General features: G+C 38.1%; 1 protein-coding gene across 1 annotated transcript in view; it reads right to left on the bottom strand.

Moving 5' to 3' along the window:
• Window positions 1-10,336: 10,336 nt before the first annotated feature.
• Window positions 10,337-23,886, bottom strand: part of LOC126481067 (methyl farnesoate epoxidase-like) — a 226,414-nt gene continuing 212,864 nt past the window's right edge. The window contains exons 8-9 of the mRNA XM_050104552.1: window positions 10,828-10,969; window positions 10,337-10,750 (exon numbers count right to left, since the gene is read on the bottom strand). Of these exons, the coding sequence (XP_049960509.1) occupies window positions 10,575-10,750; window positions 10,828-10,969 (318 nt within the window). The 3' untranslated portion in view covers window positions 10,337-10,574. The remainder of the gene's footprint in view (window positions 10,751-10,827; window positions 10,970-23,886) is intronic.

Raw genomic sequence — 23,886 nt, 5'->3', positions numbered from 1 at the left:
ATATGTCACCTCTGCATCTATTATCAGTTGCTCTTTACATCCTCGTGCTCCTTTGCAACAGCCTTTTTGTTCTTCATTTATAATTTTGTTCTGTGTTGTATGCGTCATTAATTTCTGTTTAATGACTGAAGTTAATATTTTGTATATTGTTGGTAGGCATGTTATGGGGCGATATTTAGCTGGGTTCGCTGTGTCTGCTTGATCTTTAGGTTTCAGATATTTTATTCCGTGTGTAAGTGTATCAGGGAATGTGTATGGGTCTGCAATGTAACTGTTAAATAATTTAGTTAGATGTGAATGTGTTGAGGTGAACTTCTTTAACCAGAAATTTGCTATTTTATCATTTCCAGGGGCTTTCCAATTGTGAGTAGAATTAATTGCTTGGGTGACTTCATGTTGCAAAATTGTCACTTCAGGCATTTGTGGTATCATCTTGTATGTGTCTGTTTCTGCTTGTATCCACCGTGCATGCCTGTTATGTTGTACAGGGTTTGACCATATGTTGCTCCAGAAGTGTTCCATGTCTGTTATGTTTGGTGGATTGTTTATTTTAATGTGTGTGTTATCTATTGTCTGGTAAAATTTCTTTTGGTTTGTGTTGAATGTTTGGTTTTGTTTCCTTCTATTTTCACTTTTTTTGTATCTTCTGAGTCGTTTGGCTAATGCTTGTAATTTCTGCTTCTTTTCGTCTAATTGCTCTGTCGCTTCTTGTTGTGAGATTTTACCTAACCTTTTTCGTTTTTTTTCCGAGATTTCATTTCTTATAAATTGTATTAGCTGTCCGATGTCTTTTCTCAGTTTTTCTATTTTGATCTGTAGCCTATGTTGCCATGCTGGTTTTGTGGGTTTCTTCTGTGTGTTGGTTGGTTCTGATCTCTGCCTAGTGTGTATATTTAGTGTAGTGAGTGCTCCTATATAAACCAGTAGTTATGACTCTTCCATAGTTGTGTTTTCATTTATTTTGTTGTGTATGATTGTGTTGATAGTTTTTATTGTTGTTTCGACTTGTGGGTTATTTGGTGGTCTATGCAAGAATGGTCTAATGTCTGTATTTGTGTCTTTGTATTCTATATATGATAGCTGAAATTTTCTTCTATATCTAACATCTGTGTCACTTCGTGTTCTATTTGTGCTTGTTCTAGTGGCTGTCTTAAGATTTCGTTTTCCTCTGATTGTTTAATTGGTGCGTGTTGTTCTTTGTTTGTTTGCTCTGGGATGTTTGAGTCCATTACTGTATTTTCTTCTTCTTCTGATTGCACATTATTTTGTTCCAGTATTTGTTGTACTTGTTGTTTGATGTTTTCTAATTCTGACTGCGGTATCCTGTTATTTTTTATTATTACACAGATCTGATCAGCTAGTCGTTGTTCTGTTAAAAATTTTAATTCTGGGTATCTGGTAATAAATGTTGTGTATACTTGTGATCTGTATCCAGTTGTGTTGGTACCTAGGTTTGTTGCTTGGTAATAACAGAACATGAGGTGTCGATTAACTTCATCTGACCATCTCATCCTCTGTCTTTGTTTTCCTTCTAGGGTGGTTGCAGGAAGCATATCCTGCAAAACACGTCCATTTGGATTTAAATCATTTTCCAGTTGGCTAGCAGTGTCGTTACCATTGTGGGCGGGCATAGGGTTCAAGCGTCGTCCCCGACCATGACGGCGCTTGTCCGAGGCTTCTTTAGTTCTGTCCTGAACCAAGTAATCACACTAAAAGGGGGGTTAGCCCTATTAGTGGTTTGTTCTTTTCGTCGCCTTTTACGACTGGCAGAACATACCGGAGGCCTATTCTTTTCCCGGGCCTCCACAGGGATTATTATTATTATTATTATTATTATTACACTCCTGGAAATGGAAAAAAGAACACATTGACACCGGTGTGTCAGACCCACCATACTTGCTCCGGACACTGCGAGAGGGCTGTACAAGCAATGATCACACGCACGGCACAGCGGACACACCAGGAACCACGGTGTTGGCCGTCGAATGGCGCTAGCTGCGCAGCATTTGTGCACTGCCGCCGTCAGTGTCAGCCAGTTTGCCGTGGCATACGGAGCTCCATCGCAGTCTTTAACACTGGTAGCATGCCGCGACAGCGTGGACGTGAACCGTATGTGCAGTTGACGGACTTTGAGCGAGGGCGTATAGTGGGCATGCGGGAGGCCGGGTGGACGTACCGCCGAATTGCTCAACACGTGGGGCGTGAGGTCTCCACAGTACATCGATGTTGTCGCCAGTGGTCGGCGGAAGGTGCACGTGCCCGTCGACCTAGGACCGGACCGCAGCGACGCACGGATGCACGCCAAGACCGTAGGATCCTACGCAGTGCCGTAGGGGACCGCACCGCCACTTCCCAGCAAATTAGGGACACTGTTGCTCCTGGGGTATCGGCGAGGACCATTCGCAACTGTCTCCATGAAGCTGGGCTACGGTCCCGCACACCGTTAGGCCGTCTTCCGCTCACGCCCCAACATCGTGCAGCCCGCCTCCAGTGGTGTCGCGACAGGCGTGAATGGAGGGACGAATGGAGACGTGTCGTCTTCAGCGATGAGAGTCGCTTCTGCCTTGGTGCCAATGATGGTCGTATGCGTGTTTGGCACCGTGCAGTTGAGCGCCACAATCAGGACTGCATACGACCGAGGCACACAGGGCCAACACCCGGCATCATGGTGTGGGGAGCGATCTCCTACACTGGCCGTACACCACTGGTGATCGTCGAGGGGACACTGAATAGTGCACGGTACATCCAAACCGTCATCGAACCCATCGTTCTACCATTCCTAGACCGGCAAGGGAACTTGCTGTTCCAACAGGACAATGCACGTCCGCATGTATCCCGTGCCACCCAACGTGCTCTAGAAGGTGTAAGTCAACTACCCTGGCCAGCAAGATCTCCGGATCTGTCCCCCATTGAGCATGTTTGGGACTGGATGAAGCGTCGTCTCACGCGGTCTGCACGTCCAGCACGAAAGCTGGTCCAACTGAGGCGCCAGGTGGAAATGGCATGGCAAGCCGTTCCACAGGACTACATCCAGCATCTCTACGATCGTCTCCATGGGAGAATAGCAGCCTGCATTGCTGCGAAAGGTGGATATACACTGTACTAGTGCCGACATTGTGCATGCTCTGTTGCCTGTGTCTATGTGCCTGTGGTTCTGTCAGTGTGATCATGTGATGTATCTGACCCCAGGAATGTGTCAATAAAGTTTCCCCTTCCTGGGACAATGAATTCACGGTGTTCTTATTTCAATTTCCAGGAGTGTATTATTATTATTCTATTGATAGGATTGTGGAAACATCACATGTAATATCGTTAGGCAAACAATGTAATTTGACACCAAACATTTCACAATTAGCAGTGTCAGGATTAATCATGCAGAACAATATCTGTCAAAAGGGTAATGTGCATTAGGTGGAACAGCGCACAGGACTGACAGTGTGTTTATACTGTATACGCTGTCCAACAGACAGGGACTAGTTGCGAGCGGAGTAATGCACCCGTGACAGACTCCAATGTACATGCATACAAGTATTGAATTTCTTCATTGCAAATCTTTAAATCAGTGTGGCAGACATATGGAACAGACAAACAATGTATATGTGGATATGCTTCTGGTCCTTGGTGCATCTGATATCCGGGATGGTGTTGCTGCTCGTGAATATGCTGCTAGACATCCTTGTCCACACCATCCAGAAAAAATGTGTTTTGTCATCTGGAGCTGTGCCTTCAGGAGTCAGGATGTCTCCTTCCACCATCGCATGACAGAGGTCGTCCATGGACTCGCTGTACCCCAGCAACTGAGGAAGCTATTCTGGAGGTCATACACCAAGAACCTCAGCAAAGTACACATAGCGTAGCAAGGCAGCTGCTTGTCTTGCCAAGCACAGTCATTAACATGCTGCACAAGCATGGGCTGTACCCTCATCATCATGCTTTCACGCAACACCTGCATTCTGCACATCGCTGTCAGAGAATGCAATTCTGTTCATGGTTCCAACAATAGGAAGCCAACAATGGGTTTGTGAACACCGTAATTTGGTTATATGAACCAGCATTCACTCGTGAGGGTGTCTTCAATATGCACAATGCCCAACATTGGTGTGAGGTTAACCCACACATCACCCACGACTGTAGATACCTAGTTCACTTTTTAGAATCAACGTCTGGGCCGGAATATTGGGCGACAGGTGGTTGGGCCCTACGTGTTGCCTGACTGGTTGACTGCACGAAGGTATCATTTATTCCTCTCGAACTATCTGCCTGATGCGCATGAAGATTTTCCACTACATTTTCGGCAGGGGATATGGTTCCAACATGATGGTGCACCTCCACACTCTGGAATTAATGTGTGACAGTATTTGGACAGAACATTTCCAGGGAAATGGCTCGGACGTGGAGGTCCAGTTGTAAGGCCACGGCTTTCACCTGACCTAAATCCCCTGGATTTCTTCCTGTGTGGACACCTGAAAGAGCACATGTACTCTACTCCGCACACGAATGTGGAAGAATTGGTAGCGCATGTTCATGCTGCTCTTGTTACTGTGGATGCACCTTTGGTGGAAGGGGCCAGAGCTGTATGATCCAGCGAGTTGCGCAATGTTTGGATGTGGAGGGAGGTCGCTGTGAGCATCTGTTGTTCTGTGGACAAAGTATTCTGTTGTGAAGGCCATTAATACAGACATTATTATTGTCACTCGCTGCTAATGTGCGACGTCTGAACGCTCATATTACATGTCGTATAAATGACAAGTAGGTGTTGTGTTATTGTACTGTGCTGTCATCTTTAGAATTTCGAAACTGATATTGTTTTTGCAGTTACTCTGTCCTATTCTACCCAGGTGTCGACTGACGGGAACGCAAGACAGCTTTCCAGTGGTTGCCCTAAAGATGTCCAACTCACTGCCTCAAGAAGTGCAATACCTGCCGCTAGTAACATTCAGGAGAGTAGCACAGGACCTGAAAGAATGCCCATTGTACTCCATTGGTGAATTCTTTAATAGTGACCAAAGTGAATGGACAAACAAATATTGTTTCTATTAAGTATAAATGTCGTAATTTTGTGAATATTTTTTTTAAAATGTATATATGTAATTAATCTTGACGTAGTCTGTCCAGTCATGACTGGTAAACGACACAGATCTAGTAATAAAGTAACAATAAATAAAGTATGACAGGTCATTTGTTTCAACTGTCTATTTCTTATTTGTCTAACCACGTGTTTGTTATGTTTAGCATTAAAAATGTTGTAAATTTAGGATACGTGTGACCTAAGAAATGGTGTATCTTACAGAATAAAGTGTCAGAATGAAATTAGCGAATAAAAAAAATGCTCCCCAACCCAGGATCGCACCCTCAATCTCCTGCATGATAACCCAAAACTCTACACACTGGACCAACTGCACAATACAAAAATTGATGTGTTGACAGAGGTAGTCACCATACATGTGGATACAGTGTTGCCAGATTGCCACTCTTTAACGTCCTTTTTCTGCCGGATGTATTCGCCAGACGAAACTTTGGGACAGAGATTTTTTTATCGCTGGCATGAGACGAGTAGCGCTGCGAAGCCCGAGTAGGCTAATTTCGCTTCATCCTGTATATACAGTACAGGAATAAGTAGAGCTATCACTTTATTTACAACTTTGGTTCTTTTTTTTTCGACAGAGGCGTCAGGTGTGGTTAGGGTGGGATGTATGATGACATCTCAAACAGAGGCGAATGAAGCAATGACATCGTTACTCTTGTTTGCGAGAAATATATGGCTTCTTATTCCAAATATGTCGTGGTTCCCATGTAGCGATTTCCGAGGGTATTGGACGGCTTGGACATTACAACAGAGCTTAACCCTACAACGTTAAACGGAGGGACACTGTGACATTGTTACCATCGTAAACTTTACACCATAATTTATTCAGAGGAAGTCATATTTTATATTTTATGCACTAGTTAATTACAATTATATGGCCCCCAGTGGTGTATCACATACAAAGTAAGTACTGTCAACCAGCCATTACCATGGGAAAATGTGTCATTCAAATCAATGCTGAAATTCAATCCGCAACCACAAAACACAGAAGGTCCATCTAGCAATGCGTGTGCAGCAACAGATTTAATGGTATTCTTCTTCTTGTCGGCGGCGGTCGTTGACATTTCAACATCTTCAAGAAGAAGAATACCATTAAATCTGTTGCTGCACACGCATTGCTAGATGGACCTTCTGTGTTTTGTGGTTGCAGATTGAATTTCAGCATTGATTTGAATGACACATTTTCCCATGGTAATGGCTGGTTGACAGTAGCAGTTGTACGTGGTGGGAGTGGTGTCCCGAACGTGTCTGGATTGGAAAGCTTCGTCGACAGAGACATCATAGCCTACAAAACATATCATGTTACCGAAAATGCTAATAAAGACTTCGGCAAATCATCATATATGTCTCCTTCTCCCTTTGTCCTGTATACCCGTAAGAGAGCTAAAATTAATTTAAATGACGTTTGAAATCCTATACTGACAACTGTATTGCTCAAAGTGTTGGCGGGAACAACGAATTGGTACCCACAGCAGTCGTAAATTCTAGGAGGGCTTATTAATGGAGGGTTAAATTTCTGGAAGTGACCATTCTTCTTTGTTACAAGTACATAGCTGTTGTTATGCGAATACGTCGCAATTTCCAGGAGTGTTTTTAAGCTATTTTGTTTGCATTTTCTGAATATCTCACGATTTCCTATGGTGTGGTTTGGCTGCAACCTAAGAGAAAACCTTGAATTTCCAGAAAAAAACCTGGTTGTGGTGGCAGACTGATCTGTAGCATAGCCAGAGGTCTAGGTTATGTTGGAATGCAGCAGTTTGGTTGTAAGTTGGCGAAGCCAACACGCGTGAAAGCAAAAAACCTGGTTGTGGTGACAGACTGATCTGTAACATGGCCAGAGGTCTTGGTTACGTTGGAGTTCAACAACACAAAAAGCAACACACGCCGTGAAATCATAGGAAATTGGATGTTCAGTGGAATTCAGTGAGGGTCGAAAAAATGCTTCCATGAGTCCGTTGAATTTCAGACCAAAGAAGTGTTGTTCAGAATAATAAAAGAAAAGGTCGTCCTTGGGACATCGATCGTTAGTAACTGTTGTAGTTAATACAACACGCTAGGTACCAAAGGTTTCCAGCACCTTAGAGTGAACCACTGTATGAACTTTGCAGATCCGATAAATATTTTGTTGAAGCGTGTAAACTTTACCCACCCAGCGAAACTTTGATGCAATAATTCTTTCGAAAAATGTTACACAATTCTGTGTCTTTCGGCAAACCGGCACCTTCAGCCTCCTCAACATTACAGGTACCGGTATGTTACAGCAACACTTTGCTTGATACTGCACATTACTTTGTAATACCTAATTTATTCGTATTTCACACTTAACATTTTTTCATCATTTGTGTGTTTGTGCATTGAATATGTGATTCACTGGCTGATTTCATAATGTATAATGTGGTCTTCTTTTTTTGTTCTGATTGAGGCAGTGATAACTTGTCCTGTGCCCAGACTGTGTGACAGAAGCACATTGTATGGTGAATTCGTGAGATCACAGTTTCCTTAACTATCATGCTGTTTTTGGTGTATTTCGTATTTATAGTGCAAATATGCAGTTTCAGTGCTACAGCGCATTGTAGGTCTCCCCTATAGACGGCCTCTTTTTCTCAGTTGTGTATGTGAAGTGCGGTAATGATATACCAGGTGGTTATAATTAAACTTCCCCTATTTAACACATTATAACATGGAAACTAATTACCATACACGTACCAAGCTTGGTAGCATTAATGTCCAGAGTATGGGGTGCATGATTTCCAAGTGTCACAGCACCATTGTCCAGTTCTAACTATGATTACCAGTTGCCGTGATCAGTCATTGTAAATTCATAGTCTCACACACCTGACCAGTCACAGTGCACTTGTTGACGTGTCAACGTTAGCTTGGACAAAAGGAGCGGGCATTACTGGTGAAGCTCTATTATCAAAACAACAGTAATGTTGCAGTTGCACTTCGAGAATATTGCCAGCTGAAAGGATTACGGAAGGATCCTCTTCCTCTACCTGCTGTGCGGAGCATGGTGAAGAAGTTCAAATACACTGGAGAACTGGGCGTTGCTCAATGAAGAAGCTGACAACCGGTTGCACCACAGGCGGTTGATGAAATCGCTATTGCTATGGCAGACAACACTGCATGCAATTCCCAATTGTCAGGCAGTGTGCGTGCTGCGTCATGACAGCTGAACGTCCCATGATCCACTATACGGAAGGTGCTTCAAACCATTCTCAAATGGTATCCGCACAGGATCCATAACACACAGCAGCTTGCACCACAGCACACACAGTGACATGTTGTCTTCACTCTCCACTTTCTCGCAAGGATTGAAATTGGCGAGGTCACTTTTTTCTCCGTATGGTGTGGCTTCACAGCTACGCTCATCATTGTCCCATTCTTTCTTGGACAAAATGAACTGATTGAATGTATATGTGAAGAATTTTTGAAGACATTCGTTCAACTTTCAATTGACCTTCATTTCATTCCTGTAATTGTGGATGAAGCAACAGAAGTTTCAGACTAGTCGCAGTGCTCTAGTGCTGTGAGACTAGTGGACTCCAAAGGCGACATTCAGCAACATTTTATTTGCCATCAGGTGTAGTTCTTTTTGTCACATATTGTTTCTTTTTGCAGTTGACAGGAACTTTTTCACCTTCTTTCAGTACCTGTGCAGCATGGTGGTAAGAAGTGGCAAGCTTCAGCATTGATTCATTGTACATAAAACATCAGAAATATTAATTTGAATTGAGCTAGTATTAGTATCAGTTTTTTAGAGCTAGAGTCATTGGACAACAAATCAATGTTCACATCTACAGTTAGTGTGATGTTAACCCAACCACTTTTATGGCAGTGTTTACTGTCTATGCCAACAAGCAGGTCACTAAGAACATCAAAGAAAATATCTAGGCAACCAGGTGGAGGTCTGTTAAGGCCTATAATAATTAAGTTCTCTTTTCCCCATTTGTTATTATTCTATTACATCCCCAACATTGAAAGTACTTACATCTGTTACATCATAGTTACTACCACTCATGCAAGGATAGCTACCCCACAACCATGTTTCTCGTTTCTACTGAAGGCAAAGCAATAGATTATGGAGAGTGGCTTACGTACACTATTTAGCTCATCTGTGTATCAGTGTTCACTTATAACTAAAACATCAGAGTTATCAATTGCTGCAGAGGTATGCAACTTTATTGTGCTTATTGCTATGACTTTGAAAGTTCTGCTGAATTAATTGGAATGTGAGTTTGGATTGTTGAACACTGGTTGGAGGTATTTTTAGGACTACAAAAGTTCCAGTGTATGATATTAGGGCTAAGGTCCTCCTGCTCAACCATACAGGGAGGTTTAGAGCTACCAGGCTGTCCAGCAGGGTTAGCACTACAATGGAAGGAGCTGGGAGTAGAATTTCAATCTACTTTATAACTTTCCCCCTCCACAGACAAATCTGAGTGGGTGGTATCATGGTTGCTATAGCAGCTGAACATGCTCAGTCTGTGGCTCGTTCCATGAGGTAGAACAGTGAGAAAGGCAAGATACTTCACTACTCCTGGTCAGAATCATACACTGCTGCTATAAGAGAATTCCATGCAGTGTAGAACAGGGAAATAAATTGGGAGTAAGAATTAGCATACATGGTAAGTTAAATACACTTCTTTACAGTTTGATGAGACAAAAATATTGCTTAAGTCCATTTTACCTGCTGCCCCCTGGATAACTACCACTGTTACACATTACTTAATCTTGCATGTTCCAGAACAACAGCTTTTAGCCATGTATTCCACAGCCATTGTCTTAGTTGCTGTTGCCATTTAATTTGATTCTGTGTATGTATTTGCATATTAGTCAGTCAAGTGGTTCACTAGAAACATGTTTCAATTTGCAGCTTATGAAGTGTACTAACTATTGTTTTCTATTAACCTGTATAAATTAATGATATGGATATAATAGAGGGAAACATTCCACGTGGGAAAAATATATCTAAAAACATTTACCTGGAGATCTGGTGTGAAAAAAGGTGAAAAAGTTTTTAAACCTATATAAATTGTTTATTAACTTGTGATAAACAAGAACAGTACAGTGGAGAATAAATCAGGCCATCACTACATGATTATTTCCCTAACAGATTATTGTATCATTCAGTTGTTAATGAGATAGACATAAACAAACTGCGAAGTATAGTATTGAAATTAAATTAGAATTTAATTGTTTGTTAATGGTCTGTGTATCAACAACTGTCAATATGAAAACACTCCTCTCCTTGTTCACATAACAAATTTTTATAAACTTCACCTCTACTTTTCACCATTTTCTTTCCTCTCACAAATTTAAATAAAATTTTTGGAAGCAATGCTTTGGCAGTTTGGAGATGAGAATTTAATAACTTTATTTACAAGTTATTAACTCTGTAATAAGCTCATTAAAATATATTCATCTATTACGTTTCGGTTGTTACAACAATAATGAAAACAAGTACATTTGCATTGTTTTTGCAGTGTTATCGAGATTTGAAAATAATGTCATAAGTTTTTGGTGCAAGATTAAAGCCCCCAAAAGCAGTAGGCTTCAGGTCAGTACCATCAGCAGGAACAAGTTGAAATTTTTGCAATATTCCAGCAAAACATTGGAATAAAAAGCTTTTTGAAAACTGCTCCCCCAAACACCGACGTCGACCTGAAAGGCAAATTAAAACTCTCAGATATGAGCCACAACTTATTTTACCATAACTCTTTCTAGTAGCAGTAACTCACCAAGACCAAAAGGCAAGAGTGTGTCATCCTCTCTAAGTAATCCAGTTTCACTAATGAAACGCTCTGGTCGATAAACTTCAGGATCACCCCAGTGTTCTTTATCCATCTGCAGCGACCAGTTGTTTACCAGCACAGTTGTATTCTGCATCAGAATGCATCATTTACTTTATGTTATCAACTGCTTAAGGTTATAAAGCATAAGAAATGTCTCTGTTTATGTACACTTGGCAGATAGTAGTATTACTTTTATTGATCTTATTTTTCAGGTTATAAATAACAGTATCATCAAAATGTTTTGAGTTTAGAAAATTCCATGTATAACATACATTATTAGAAAAGAAATAAAACACGGAGAATATACCAACACAATAGTCATACTTAAACAGAAAATTTTCTTTGTGCCTTGAGCAGTGAAGCCACAACACCAAGAGAAAAGTATGTCAGTTACCAAAGTTACTATGAGATGTAATAAAATTGTTTGTGTATAATAATAACAAAAAATAGGAATTGGACTGTTTGCTGACAAAATGGTTGATTTGCGACATTGAGCTATTGATAACTCGATCACATGTACAGTGTGTTCATTTTAACTCTAAAACTACAAATTGTATCAAAAAAAGTTATAGTTCCAATTTGTTTGCCTTGGAGGGTGACATCCAATGATACCACACTCAACCTACCGCCTCACCCCATGAGTGGGTGGCTGGGGCAACTTTGTAATCTTCAATGGGAACTATTGTTTTTTATTGCAGATTACAATTTTGTGTAAAATTGGCACACGTTTTGTCTGAAGTATTTCCTTCATTTTTCCACAGATGACACTGTAATTGGAGAAATAGAAATGAGAACACAATTGCAATTTATGCCTTGCTATTCAACAACTCTTGAATATCCACTGGCACATGCGACCCCGTCACCATGCTGCGAGAATAGGACAGACCATTGTTTTATATCTTCTAATTGGAAACCCCATTGCCAACATTTTATTCCTCCAAAATTTTGATGAGAGGTCTACTGAATGTGTCACCATGTCTATGTACAGAACTGTGACACATCAAAACAGGCAGTACACTGAGACCAGACCTCACGTATTGTGCAGACATGGAACAGATATCAGCTGTAAACATTAAATACTTGCACAGTGTTTATTGCCTGCACACCTACACATCATCTGGAGAATCGATGTGCAGGTGGACAATGAGTGTTGCAACATGGAAAAAAAAATATTGAAATGGTCCTAATTTACAAAGAATGTAGGAGGAATGTTGAGGCTGCTGTTGCCCTATATGACAAGTGCTTTCCAGAGAAAGCTCACACTCATTCATTCTTTTACAAGGTTGTGGACAGACTTATGTCTGACGGCAGTGTGCAGACCAGCTAAAGAAAGTTAAGCAAATGTGTTACAGGAGAAGGTAATGAAATAGCTGTACTAGTGACAGTGAACTCCCAGATAAGCACCCAGCAATTACATTACAATTCCTTTATGTTTGTAGGTAGCATTTTCACAATACTGCATCATTAAAAGTATCATCCACACCATGTCGCTGTATCAGGAACTTCATGCCACCAGTTTCAATAATTGGGCAGTTTTTTGTGAATGGGCATGTCAACAAAATCCAAATAACACCCATATTCTCAGCCTAGGTGCTATTTTCCAGTTAGACTACATTCATAAACTATGGTAGCATTAACGGGCATAACATGCATTACTGAAGTGTAGACAGTTCCCTCTGGTTATGGCAAGCTGACCATCAATGTCCCGTGTCAGTTAAAATATGGTGTGGCATGATGAGTAACAATTTCTTTGGTCTATATTTTGTCAATTGGACATTCATTGGATGCAGATGCCAAACGGTTTTGGAACAGAAACTACTAGTTCTGCTGAGGATGTTGCCCTGGATGTTCAACAGTGTATGAAGATAACACAATTGAAACACAGGAATTATTAGACCATGGTTACACTGGGTGGTGGATTGGCAGTGGTAGCCCTACTAACTGACCTCCTAGGTCACTGGATTTGAAGTTACTGAATTTGTTTCCATAGGGGCATCTAAGAGTTAAGGTGTACCAGCAAGTGCAAACAGACTGTGAAGACATGGTTGACTGCATCAGAAACACCTGTGCTGATATTTTGGCAGATACACTTCTGTCCTGTGTATGGTCATTTGAAATGCAGATCACTAAATGCACTGAAGTTGGTGGTACTATGTTTGAAACACTTACTGTCCTGGGAAAAGTTGAGTAGCATTCACCTCAAGCCATGGCCACAGTGGCACACAGAGCAGTGCCCTGTTTGATATGTAGGAGGAATACAACATTGTGAATGGGATTTCCAATTACAAGTTACTAAATACTAGTCTGTCCTATCCTTGCATAGTGGAGGTGGGGTCTCAAGTGCCATTGGATTTTCAAGAGCCATTGAGAGACCTACAATTGTATACCCACTTATATTCCTGCAATTACAGCATCATCTGTGGAGAAATAAGAAAATGCTTCAGACAAAAGTATGTAAATATTACCATAGAATCATAATCTGCAATACAAAATTATGATTCCCATTGAAGATTTCAAAGTTGCCCCCACCACCCACTCATGGGTGGGATGGGATATTGAATGTGGTATGTCCCTCTCCACACAAACAAATTGGAATTATAACTTTTTTTGGCCAGATGTGTGGTGTTTGAGATATTTCAATGTCTTCAGTTAAAATGAGCACCCTGCATAGGCCTACTTCTCAGAGACCATAATCTCTATACCAGCATATGCAACGCTAACATGCTTTTGAATGTGAATGCTGTAGAAGGATCTTGACATATCTTCAGGAGAAGTTGAGCATTTGGGTCTTTCCTACATCTTCTGAGAAGGTTCTGTCTTATTGTAGTATATAGCTATGAGTCTATTGTGAAAAATATGCTACCTGCTGCCTAAAAGATGAAATGTGGCAGATGCAGCATCCATGCCCAATGAGTGTAGAGCATCGACTGAATAAGGTGTTTCAGTCTGTACATAGCCTAAGATTGGATTAGATATACTTTATGTTTCAATACATCTTTAGTGAGGAGATCCTCAAGATGTAGATGATGCCAGAAAAACAGAAATATGCAATAAATATTTACAAATAAAAACAAATATTCTAATGTACTTTCCACAGATCTCAACTGGAACAGACCTCACAGAAGCTGACTAAGTAGAAAATATCTTAAATGTATTATTGTTTAAAAGGAAATAAATAACTGATGACAAAACATGGAAATGTTCAGTATAAAGAAGTGCATATGGTAATTCTTAGATCATAACAACCATAGATCATTCAATAGAAAAAACAATTTACAGCACATCTCATTTACAGCAATTACTTTACTGCACTGAATTTGTGCAGAAGTCAGGTTGTACAAATACTTGCCCTATTTTATATTACTTGTAACACATAGACAGTTATTAGTCTACTAAGCAATTCATCAATGGAGTAGGAGCCAGCAAGCAATAAATCCTTTAGGCTCCTTTAAAACAGAACTTTATTAGTACCATAATTAAACTTTATATAACTTCTGGCAGGTTATTGAAAATGTATGTTTGTGAATAATAGACACCTTTCTGGGCCAAAGTAAGTGACTTCATATCTTTTTGAAGATTATTCCTATTTGTAGGGTTGATTCCATTGGTTGAAAAAGAGATATATTTCAAAGATTAATTTAATTACGGAATAAATTTATTGGGAAGCAATATTGGCATCAGTATTTCCCTAAGCATGCCTCCACAGGATGTTCTTGAGTTTACACCACAAATAACTTTTATTACACGTTTTTGAATTCAGAAAACTTAACTTGGCTTAATGAGTTACCCCAGACAATAATCCTGTATGACATTATGCAATGAAAGTAAGAACACTCTATCTTTGGGAGGAACAGAAATGGTCTTAAATCAGTGCCCATCCCACTCCCACCATGTAGCTTGCTTGTCAATCAATCAATCAATCAATCAGTCTCTTTATTCATCCATTAACAATATACATTGTTTGGATGCAGTCAATTACAATATAGTTTCTAATCTTTAATTTGTTTCAAAAACTTGGATAATAAATACAACCTCCCTGTGTACCAAGGTCCCCCAAGTACATGGTCTGTCAGCTGCTGAATATTTCCTCAATCAGAGCTCACCTGATTCCAAACCTATGACTAACTTCCTACTCCCCTTAATGATCTTTATGCTTATCAACAACTACTTCACCTTTGAGGGGCAGACATACAAACAGATCGGGGTACAATCATAGGAACCAGGATGTCTCCTTCCCATACCAATCTTTTCACCAGTCACTTGGAGGGAGCTTTCCTGGGATCCATAAGTCTTCAGATCTTGGTTTGGTTTATGTACATTGATGGCATCTTTACCATATGGACTCATGGTGAGGCTGACCTGTTAAAATTCCTGGAATCTCTGAATACCCTCTCCCAACTAAATTTCATGCGATCATATTCTGAATCCTGTGCCACTTCCCTTGATACTGATCTCACCCTCATCAAAGGCCAGCTACACACTACTGTCCACATAAAATCTACTAACAAACAGCATGCTTACATTTTGACAGTTGCCATCTGTTCCATGTCAAACATTCCCTCTCATATAGCCTTGGCATTCAAGGTAAACATATTTGTTCAGATACAGACTCCTTACAGCAATACACCACCATTCTCACATCAGCCTTAACAGGTCGTAATTACCCCACCAGCCTACTTTAAAAGCAGATTTCCAGGACAATCACATCCAATCCTGGTTCTGCTTTTCCCTCCAAAAAACGACATTAGAGCACATCACTGGTCACTTAGTATAATCCTGGACTGGAATGTATTAATCAGTTACTTCAACAAGGCCATGACTTCCTAAAATCATGCCCTGAAATCCACTGTATACTGTCAGACCCTACACTCCTGCACCTATCTCCCTACCTTATGGCTCCTATCCCTGTGACCATTCCCACTGGAAGACTTGCCCTACGCACCATCCTGTGACTACCTATACCAGCCGTGTCACTGGCAAAACATACACTATCAAAGGAAGAGCAACCTAGGAAATGACACATGTCCTATAGCAACTGTTATGTAAACACTGTTCTGCCTTTTACATCAGCAGCACTACCCTCAAATTATCTTTAGGATGAATGGTGTAGGCAGAGGGTGTACACTGGCAACATGCAGTATCCCATGGCAGAGCATTCTCTACAACATGCCAATCATGACCTTAGTGGACGTTTCACCACACAGACCATCTGGATTCTCCCCCACACACCTCATAACTCCGTATATGAGAACCAGCATTACAACATGTCCTTAGTTCTCGCCACCCACCTGGCTTTAATTTACATTAATTTTTCCTGCCTCAGTGCTTCTTCACAGTAACTACTCCATTCATCACTCTGTTTTGGTTTTCTACATCTTTCATTTTCTTACCTGTCTATTTTTTGCTACCCCCTCCCTTTTCTATTGCATGCATTGCACTTAGCTTTTCACTCTTACTAACTCAGGCACAATGTTTAAGCAGTAATCTTTGTCTTGCATATTACCCTGTCTAGTTCTCAGGTGTTCAAATCTCATCTGGTGCACCCCAAACAATCAGTCTTTCCTTCTCATCCTGTCCAGTAAGTCTGCTCTGATCATAGTTCTGCGTAACTGAACATGAGGCTGCTTTGTAAAAGATGCTTTTTCATGCAGCCTCTATTGCTGTCATGTGGTTGGCCCCGAAAATGATTTTTGAAGGACCTAGTAGCCTGTCCTATACAATTTTTTTTGCAATTACCACTCATAATACTGTAAACACCTGCACCCTAATACTTGTGACATCTGGCCTCAACCAAGCGTAATAATTTGTTTCCTAATTTACTATTAGTCTTTAATCCCAAAGCTCTTGAATCTGTTTACTACATGTTCAGTGAATGTTTCTTTACGTGTCATACTAATCCTTATTGTTTGTTGCTTGTGCTATTTATAAGCAAATTTTACAGAGACCTAATTTCTTTACCATTATAACAATTAGACCTTGCTGTCTTTCCTGTTCTAAACTATTCAATTCCTTTTCAGTGCCACTCTCATTTACAGGCAGCTTTATTAACCTATTTAGCTAAGCCCAAAAGTAGGTCCATTTGTGCTCTTTTGGGTGGCATGCGTCTGCTGCTACAATGGCTTCGATAAACATTAGCTTCCTAAAAATCCCTAATCTCACTTTTTCTGTAGAGCTATTCATAGTTAAACCAATAAAATCTGAAGCTTAACCAACTTTGTGTTCAGCTGTAAATTTTATGTTGGTAACCATACTGTTAAATTTTACAGCTACGTATTTGATCATTTCGTCATTGCCTTTTATTACTATAAATGTGTCAACCATATGTCTGCTATAAGCAACATTATTACTCCAGATTTTGGGGTATTTGGTAATAATACTGTTTTCCAAATGATTTAAGAAAATATTGGCTACTCTGCTTACTAAACCATTTCCTATCCTAAGCTTGCTGGTTGATTATGATATTTACCATTAAAAGAGAAATGACTGAAAGATAAAGTGAACTGTAACATAATGACCAATTCTGTAGCCCCACCTTGGCAAATTTTTTAGTGTTTTGATAAATTATGCTTGGTAATATCAATGCTATCTGAAATTGGTATCCTAGTGTATAGGTTAACAACATCTAAGGAGGCTAGTTAAGCATTTCCTGGTAGGACTAAATCTTTTGTTTTCTCCATACAATGGTATGAGTTCCTCAAGGAAAAGCACCTCTCCAACATGTAAGATTCTCTAAGCTTTTTTATGGAGATCCCTACACCTCTGATCTTCAGGTACAGCCCAACAGGTCTTCATCCAAGTTCACCTGTGATTGGATTCATTATTGTTACTCTAATCCTATCTCTGTCTGCTGGATACACAGAAAACAACTCATCTTTAATTTCATTTTCATGGCTGCAGTTATCTTTTGCACAGGTATACATTTAATCTCATATCACTACTCATGAAAAGTTCCATAGTTTTGTAGTAATGCTGGCAGCACCATAAATGTTTCACTGCACAATGCACATCATAGCTGTTAAGTGAGGGAAATTAAGGGAAATGAGAGGAGAATGTGGGAAATGATGTTGAAGATATGTTCCAGTGAGGAAATGAAAAAGGGAGGGGAAACTTTTGTCAACATGAGGTATTTGCTAAGCTCAGCAGACTACTATACTTTATTTAACAAAAACAAAAAGGTAATATTTGTCTGTACATGGTTTAGTTATGACTGGCACAGTGAAATTTCTGTTTATCAGTTTCAGTACAGGAACAAACACATGTTTAAAATTCATGGGCTTGAGCCATCACTAAGAATGACACAAGTTTGATGGTTCAATAAAAGCACTAAAAGTTTGTCCCTAGCAGAGACCATGCATAATGATGAGTAAAAGTAAGGAAGACACTGTTGTGTGCTGCCTTCACATGTGAAACAATGTACAAAACTGTGGTAATTGAAGAGGAAGATCTGAATGGGTATTTGGTACTGGGATAAAGCAGCACAAAGTACAGGGTATTTATGTGTGATGCTGCACATGGAATTCATGGCCTCCAGAAATCAGAAGGTGGCTGTCCAAAGTGACTTGGGAAAACAAAAGGAAAAATGGTGTACAACCTACAAACTGCTGGATTGTGCTGGCCCTGCTCGGGAAGCTATAGCACTGATAAGCTATCTACCTGAACCATGCACAGAGCTGACCCACTGGATTTGTCCTGAAATATTCATTGTGTGGTGGTCCTCAGGTCCTCATTGAAAGCGTTGGTCCAAAACAAAAGCACTAGTTCACAAACAGAAACAAGAATGGCAGCATTGGTACACAAACAAAAGAAGGTGCATTCACACAAATGCTGCATTAACTACTTATCACTCATGAATGTTGAAAGATGACTGCCTCACAGGCAGATGAGAAATCTGAGTGAAAGCACCAGTGGGCAGATTGCAATAGTGGGAGGGAAAGACATTCCTGTCGATAGGTGTCCACTGTGGTGTAGGTGCTTTGGAGAGCATCTAGGGGCAACTCTGATGGAAGTTGTCCACTGGGGAGACTGTGGGACTTAGCAAATGTGAGAATTTAGGAAGGTGCCACAGAGACCCTACCTCCTCCCTCTCCCTACACCCTGCCCCCCCTCTCACTATGAGAGGAGGTCATTGGGGTAACATCACTGAATGCAGCTCTGGGACACCAGGTGCTAGTGTGGGTGCTACGGCAATAAGCATTAGTGGTGGTGATGTTGGCAAGAGATAGGTGAGGTGGTGACATCAACGGAGGACAGGGAGATCTCAACTGTCAGCATCATATGAGCATTGTCGAGGGTGAGCATGGAAACTCACTTTGTCCTGTCAATGGACAAAACTGAAGTGGCACTGTGGAAGCAGATGCTAAATGTTTCATCACGTGCTTGTAAAATGAGGTGATTATCTGAGTATTGTGAACATAGTTGGGCCAGCAGGTGTTGATATGTAGCATTACATATAAGCATGATGTGAGGTCACTGTGCATAAACATCTTACACTCACCATGACAGGAGCGTCTAATGTGCATTTGCAGAAGCCTTCACTATGATTTACATTAGTTCAAAAGTTCACTATACACACCAAAAGTTCACTACTAGCAAAGGGTGCACATAATGGTGAATGAAAGTAAAGGGAACACCGTGGCAAGCTGTCATTGCATGTGAAAGAAGTAACTGAACTGTGCGATGATTGAATGGGAAGCTCCCCATATTTACATGTGTCACTGCATGTGGAATTCACGTATTCCAGAAATCAAATGCTGCCGAATTCCAGCTGGTCCTACTCAGGAAACTATGGAACTTGCAAGCTACCTTTCTGAAGCAATGCACTATGCCATCTCACCGGATTTGTCCTCAAACAGTCATCATGCAGAGGTCCTTGGGTCCTCATTGAAAGTGATGGTCCAAAACAAAAAGCACTGGTTCACAAACAGAAGCACTGGTTTGCAAATGGAAGCACTAGTTCACAAATGGTAGCACTGGTTCACAAATAGTAACACTGCTACACAAAAAAGGAGGCTCAGATACTTTGGAGAACATCTAGGTGTAAATGTAAGGGTCAGTAATCTGCTTAGGCAGACTGTGGGACTCACAAAACTTTAGAATTTGATGTGGCACCACAGTTTGGTACATCATCACAATTACAGCTTATGTTGTATTATATAGTTATAGTTATTTCTCTGAGAATTAGTTTGAATTTCTGGAAAATGTTGTAATATGTAATATGAGAAAATGATAACAAGTTATGGAATGTTGCACTACAGCCAGTGTATTGTTAGCATAGTGCAAACAAGATGATACAAATTTAAATCATATTCATCATGAGTTTGTTGGTGGAGATTTAAAGTGTGATAATTTAAAGAAATGTGTAGTAAATGTTGGAATGATGAATTTGGATTTTTCATAATAGATATGTCTAGAAAACCGAATGAAGTTAAGTGTAGAAATAAAATACAACATTTTATATATATTTAATTATTATTATCTCTAATATAATGGACACTTTAAAAAATGATATTACATATCTATTAGACCATGATGATGATCTTTTACCCGAACATATAAATGAATTTAAAGAAACTCCTGATTACATAAAACAATATGAAAAATCTGAAAAAGTAGAATAAATTTATGGACAACATTATACAAATTTTTCATGGTCTAACAATAATGCTACATGTGGACCAGACACATGTGGTTGTTACTATTATGATAAATGTATAAGTAAAACACGTTACCTTATTAATTTTTATAAACATAAACATTAAACAGAAACGTTAAATGTAAACATAAAAATAAAGACTACCACAAGCATAAACATAAATGTAAACACTAAATATAAATATAAACATTAAACATAAACATAACTACTAATGTTTTTTCTTCCTTAATAAATGTTTGCAAAGTGCAATGAAAAAGTTGTTAAACAAGTTAAACAAAATAGAAAGAAAGCTGAAAAGAACAATTTAAGCTTTGGAAAAAGCAACTAAGAACAGAATATGAAAAATATGAAAAGGAGGATCAACCTGTTATTGCGCAATTGAACAAGTTAAACAAGGAATCGAAGGATTAGGAGATAATGTTCTGAAAGCAATTGAAGAAAATAGATAAGTTGAAAAACAAATGATTCCATATCGTTATCATATAGAAGTTGTTGGACATTTATCACCAATTAAACGATTAAAAGATTTGTCTGATGATATTCGTGGAAAATATGATTATATATTAAGTGAATCAGAAATTGAAGATGTACTAAAGAAATATCAAGAAGAAAAAGAATCATGTAGTCATCAAAATGAAAATAAAAACATAAATGAAACTAAAAAGATAAATGTTAGCGAAAGAATGTTAATGTACATTAATCATAGTGAAGATAAAGTTTTTGGTTTAAAACCTGTTGGCATGTCTGAATATATTGGTAAATTACCTGTTGAATCCAGTGGAGATAAATCAAAAATTGGAGAAAAAACATATGAAGTTACAGATGGATTAATGAGACTTCTAACTGAAAAACAAATTACTACAGATGATATAAATGAAAAATTCGATGGTGTAGATTTATCAAATTATGCAGATATATTATATAATTCAGGTGCATTGTATTCTGTTAATAATCCAAATAAAATAAGATCAAGTAAAGGTAATAAATATAAATATTTGATAAAACCAATTGTTGATGATTGTTTTCCAACTTAAGAAGAAATTCAACTACAGATTCTTCAGATTCCAGTTCTCCAGAACAAAAAGGTATCGGTTTAATTAAAAAATATACAGATAAATCAGTTGAATATGTTTGGATGAATGATGTTAGATAATTAATTGATAGATTAGCTGTTATTCATGGTGAAGAACTAGCTGGAAATTAGAATTATCGTAATGAAAAAGTTAGTATTGCTCAAATGTTAACAAATAAATTTAATGATTTTATAATAGATAATCCAAAATGAATTCCATATTTAATTAGATTTTTAAATTATCTTCCACATACATTTTGGAAAAGTGATAAATATGGATAAGGATTGGTAAATACTTTAATTGACAAATTAACATATGAAATGCATCTTCCTGGTTGTAATTATAGTGGTCCAGGTACAAAATTAGAAGAAAGATTAGCTAAAGGTGATAAAGGGATAAATCCATTAAATGAAGCTTGTAAAAAAACATGATGCTGCTTACAGAGATAATAAAGATGTAGAAAAAAGACTTATAGCTGATAAAGAACTTCAATTAGCTGCAAAAGAAAGAATGTATGCAAATGATGCTTCATTTGGTGAAAAAGTTGCAGCAACAGCTGTTAGCAGAATAATGTATGGAAAAAGAAAATTAGGTATGGGATTTAATGTTGATCAAAATGGTTGGTGATTATAAATTTTTAAACTATATAAGAAATCTTTATTAAATTTTTAACTATATAAATGAATAACTTTACAATTGATAATTCTTTGCTACCTAGTGCCAAAACAAAATCAACATCAATTAAATTGAAATTAAATAATTAACAATTAACTGCAATTGAACCATTTTCAACAGATGTTCAAAAAAGGAACAAAGAAAAGAAAGTTGGTGGTAATTTGCTTGTTACATTAGCTATTCCTGTTGTTAAAAAAATTATTGAATATCTAACAAAAAAGAAAGATGGTAATGGATTAACACAACATGAAGGCGGATTTTTACCGTTATTATTAGCTGCATTACCATATTTAGCAACAATTGGTTCTTTAGACATAACTTAGAAATGGAAAAGTAAACTGAAACTGGAATAAGGAAAACAAAAAAAAATCGCGAAAAACTAATTAATAAATACCCTACTGCATTAAGTAATGATGATATAGAAGAACTTACTAAACAATTAAAAATTAAACACTTTCGTGGTGTATATATGACTGATGAATTAGTAAATAAACAATTTAAAATTGAATTTGGTATAGTAAATTTAAAATACATCTGATAATCCTGGTACACATTTGATTTGTTATTATAAAAATACAGATAAAATATTTGTTTTTGATTCATTTGGTGGTAATATACCAAAACAATTAATTAACTATTTAGGAAAAAAATTAACTATATTACAATACAGAAAGAATGCAAAATTCTGATGGAGTAATATGTGGTCATTTATGTGAGAATTATAATTCTAACGATATTTTAGGTTTTAATAAATGTACGTTTTTGGTAATAAGATACATTCATTTAAACAAAGTGAACATGTAGTTAATACATCTACTTTCGATCTAGAAAAAATTGAAAATATGATTAAACAATTTAATACAAAGATAACTAATGCAATTAAACAATTTCAAAAGGAATTTAATGCTATTTTTAAAATAGGTAAAGGATGTATTGGTTTTATAAGTAGAAGAGTTGCTAATGTAAATGATCCAATTGATGCAAAAGGTGTAGTTAACAAACGATACTTAGACAAAGGTTATGATGTAGTTAACAAACAATACTTAGACAAAGGTTATGTTACAAAACCTGAATACACATGCATTTTAATACAATTTAATGACTACGTTACGAATACACAGTTTAATGAAAAAATTTATCAGATTCATCAAGATAATTACAACACTTCCAGGATTTTTTTTTTCAAAAAAGGAAATAGAAAAAGGCTTTTTCTGATTATTTCTCAAAAACAGATTTAACACAATACTTAGAAATGTTAGGTAATCCTAAAGAAAAAGTATATGGTAAACAAATAATTGAATTTTCTTTTATGGCAGGTGGTGAACAAAAAATGTACAGTTTTGAATATGATTTCATACTTCAAGGAAATATTATTGTTGGTAAAAATATAAATAGAGATTGAAACTTTGATGATGTTGATATAACAGTTAGTGTAGCTGATAAGCTATATAAAATAAGCAATAATATTCAATCAATAACGGTACATAATTCAAATTTTAAAACTGTAATATTGAAAGATTCTGTTCAAACTGTTCCTGTAGATGTAAATATAATTGTATTTGGTGAAATAATTTTAAATTGAAATTTTAATAAATTTTTTATCTT

The sequence above is a fragment of the Schistocerca serialis genome, chromosome 5 (assembly GCF_023864345.2).
Source record: "Schistocerca serialis cubense isolate TAMUIC-IGC-003099 chromosome 5, iqSchSeri2.2, whole genome shotgun sequence".
Lineage (NCBI taxonomy): Eukaryota > Metazoa > Arthropoda > Insecta > Orthoptera > Acrididae > Schistocerca > Schistocerca serialis.
This window is presented reverse-complemented; position numbering and strand designations above follow the sequence as displayed.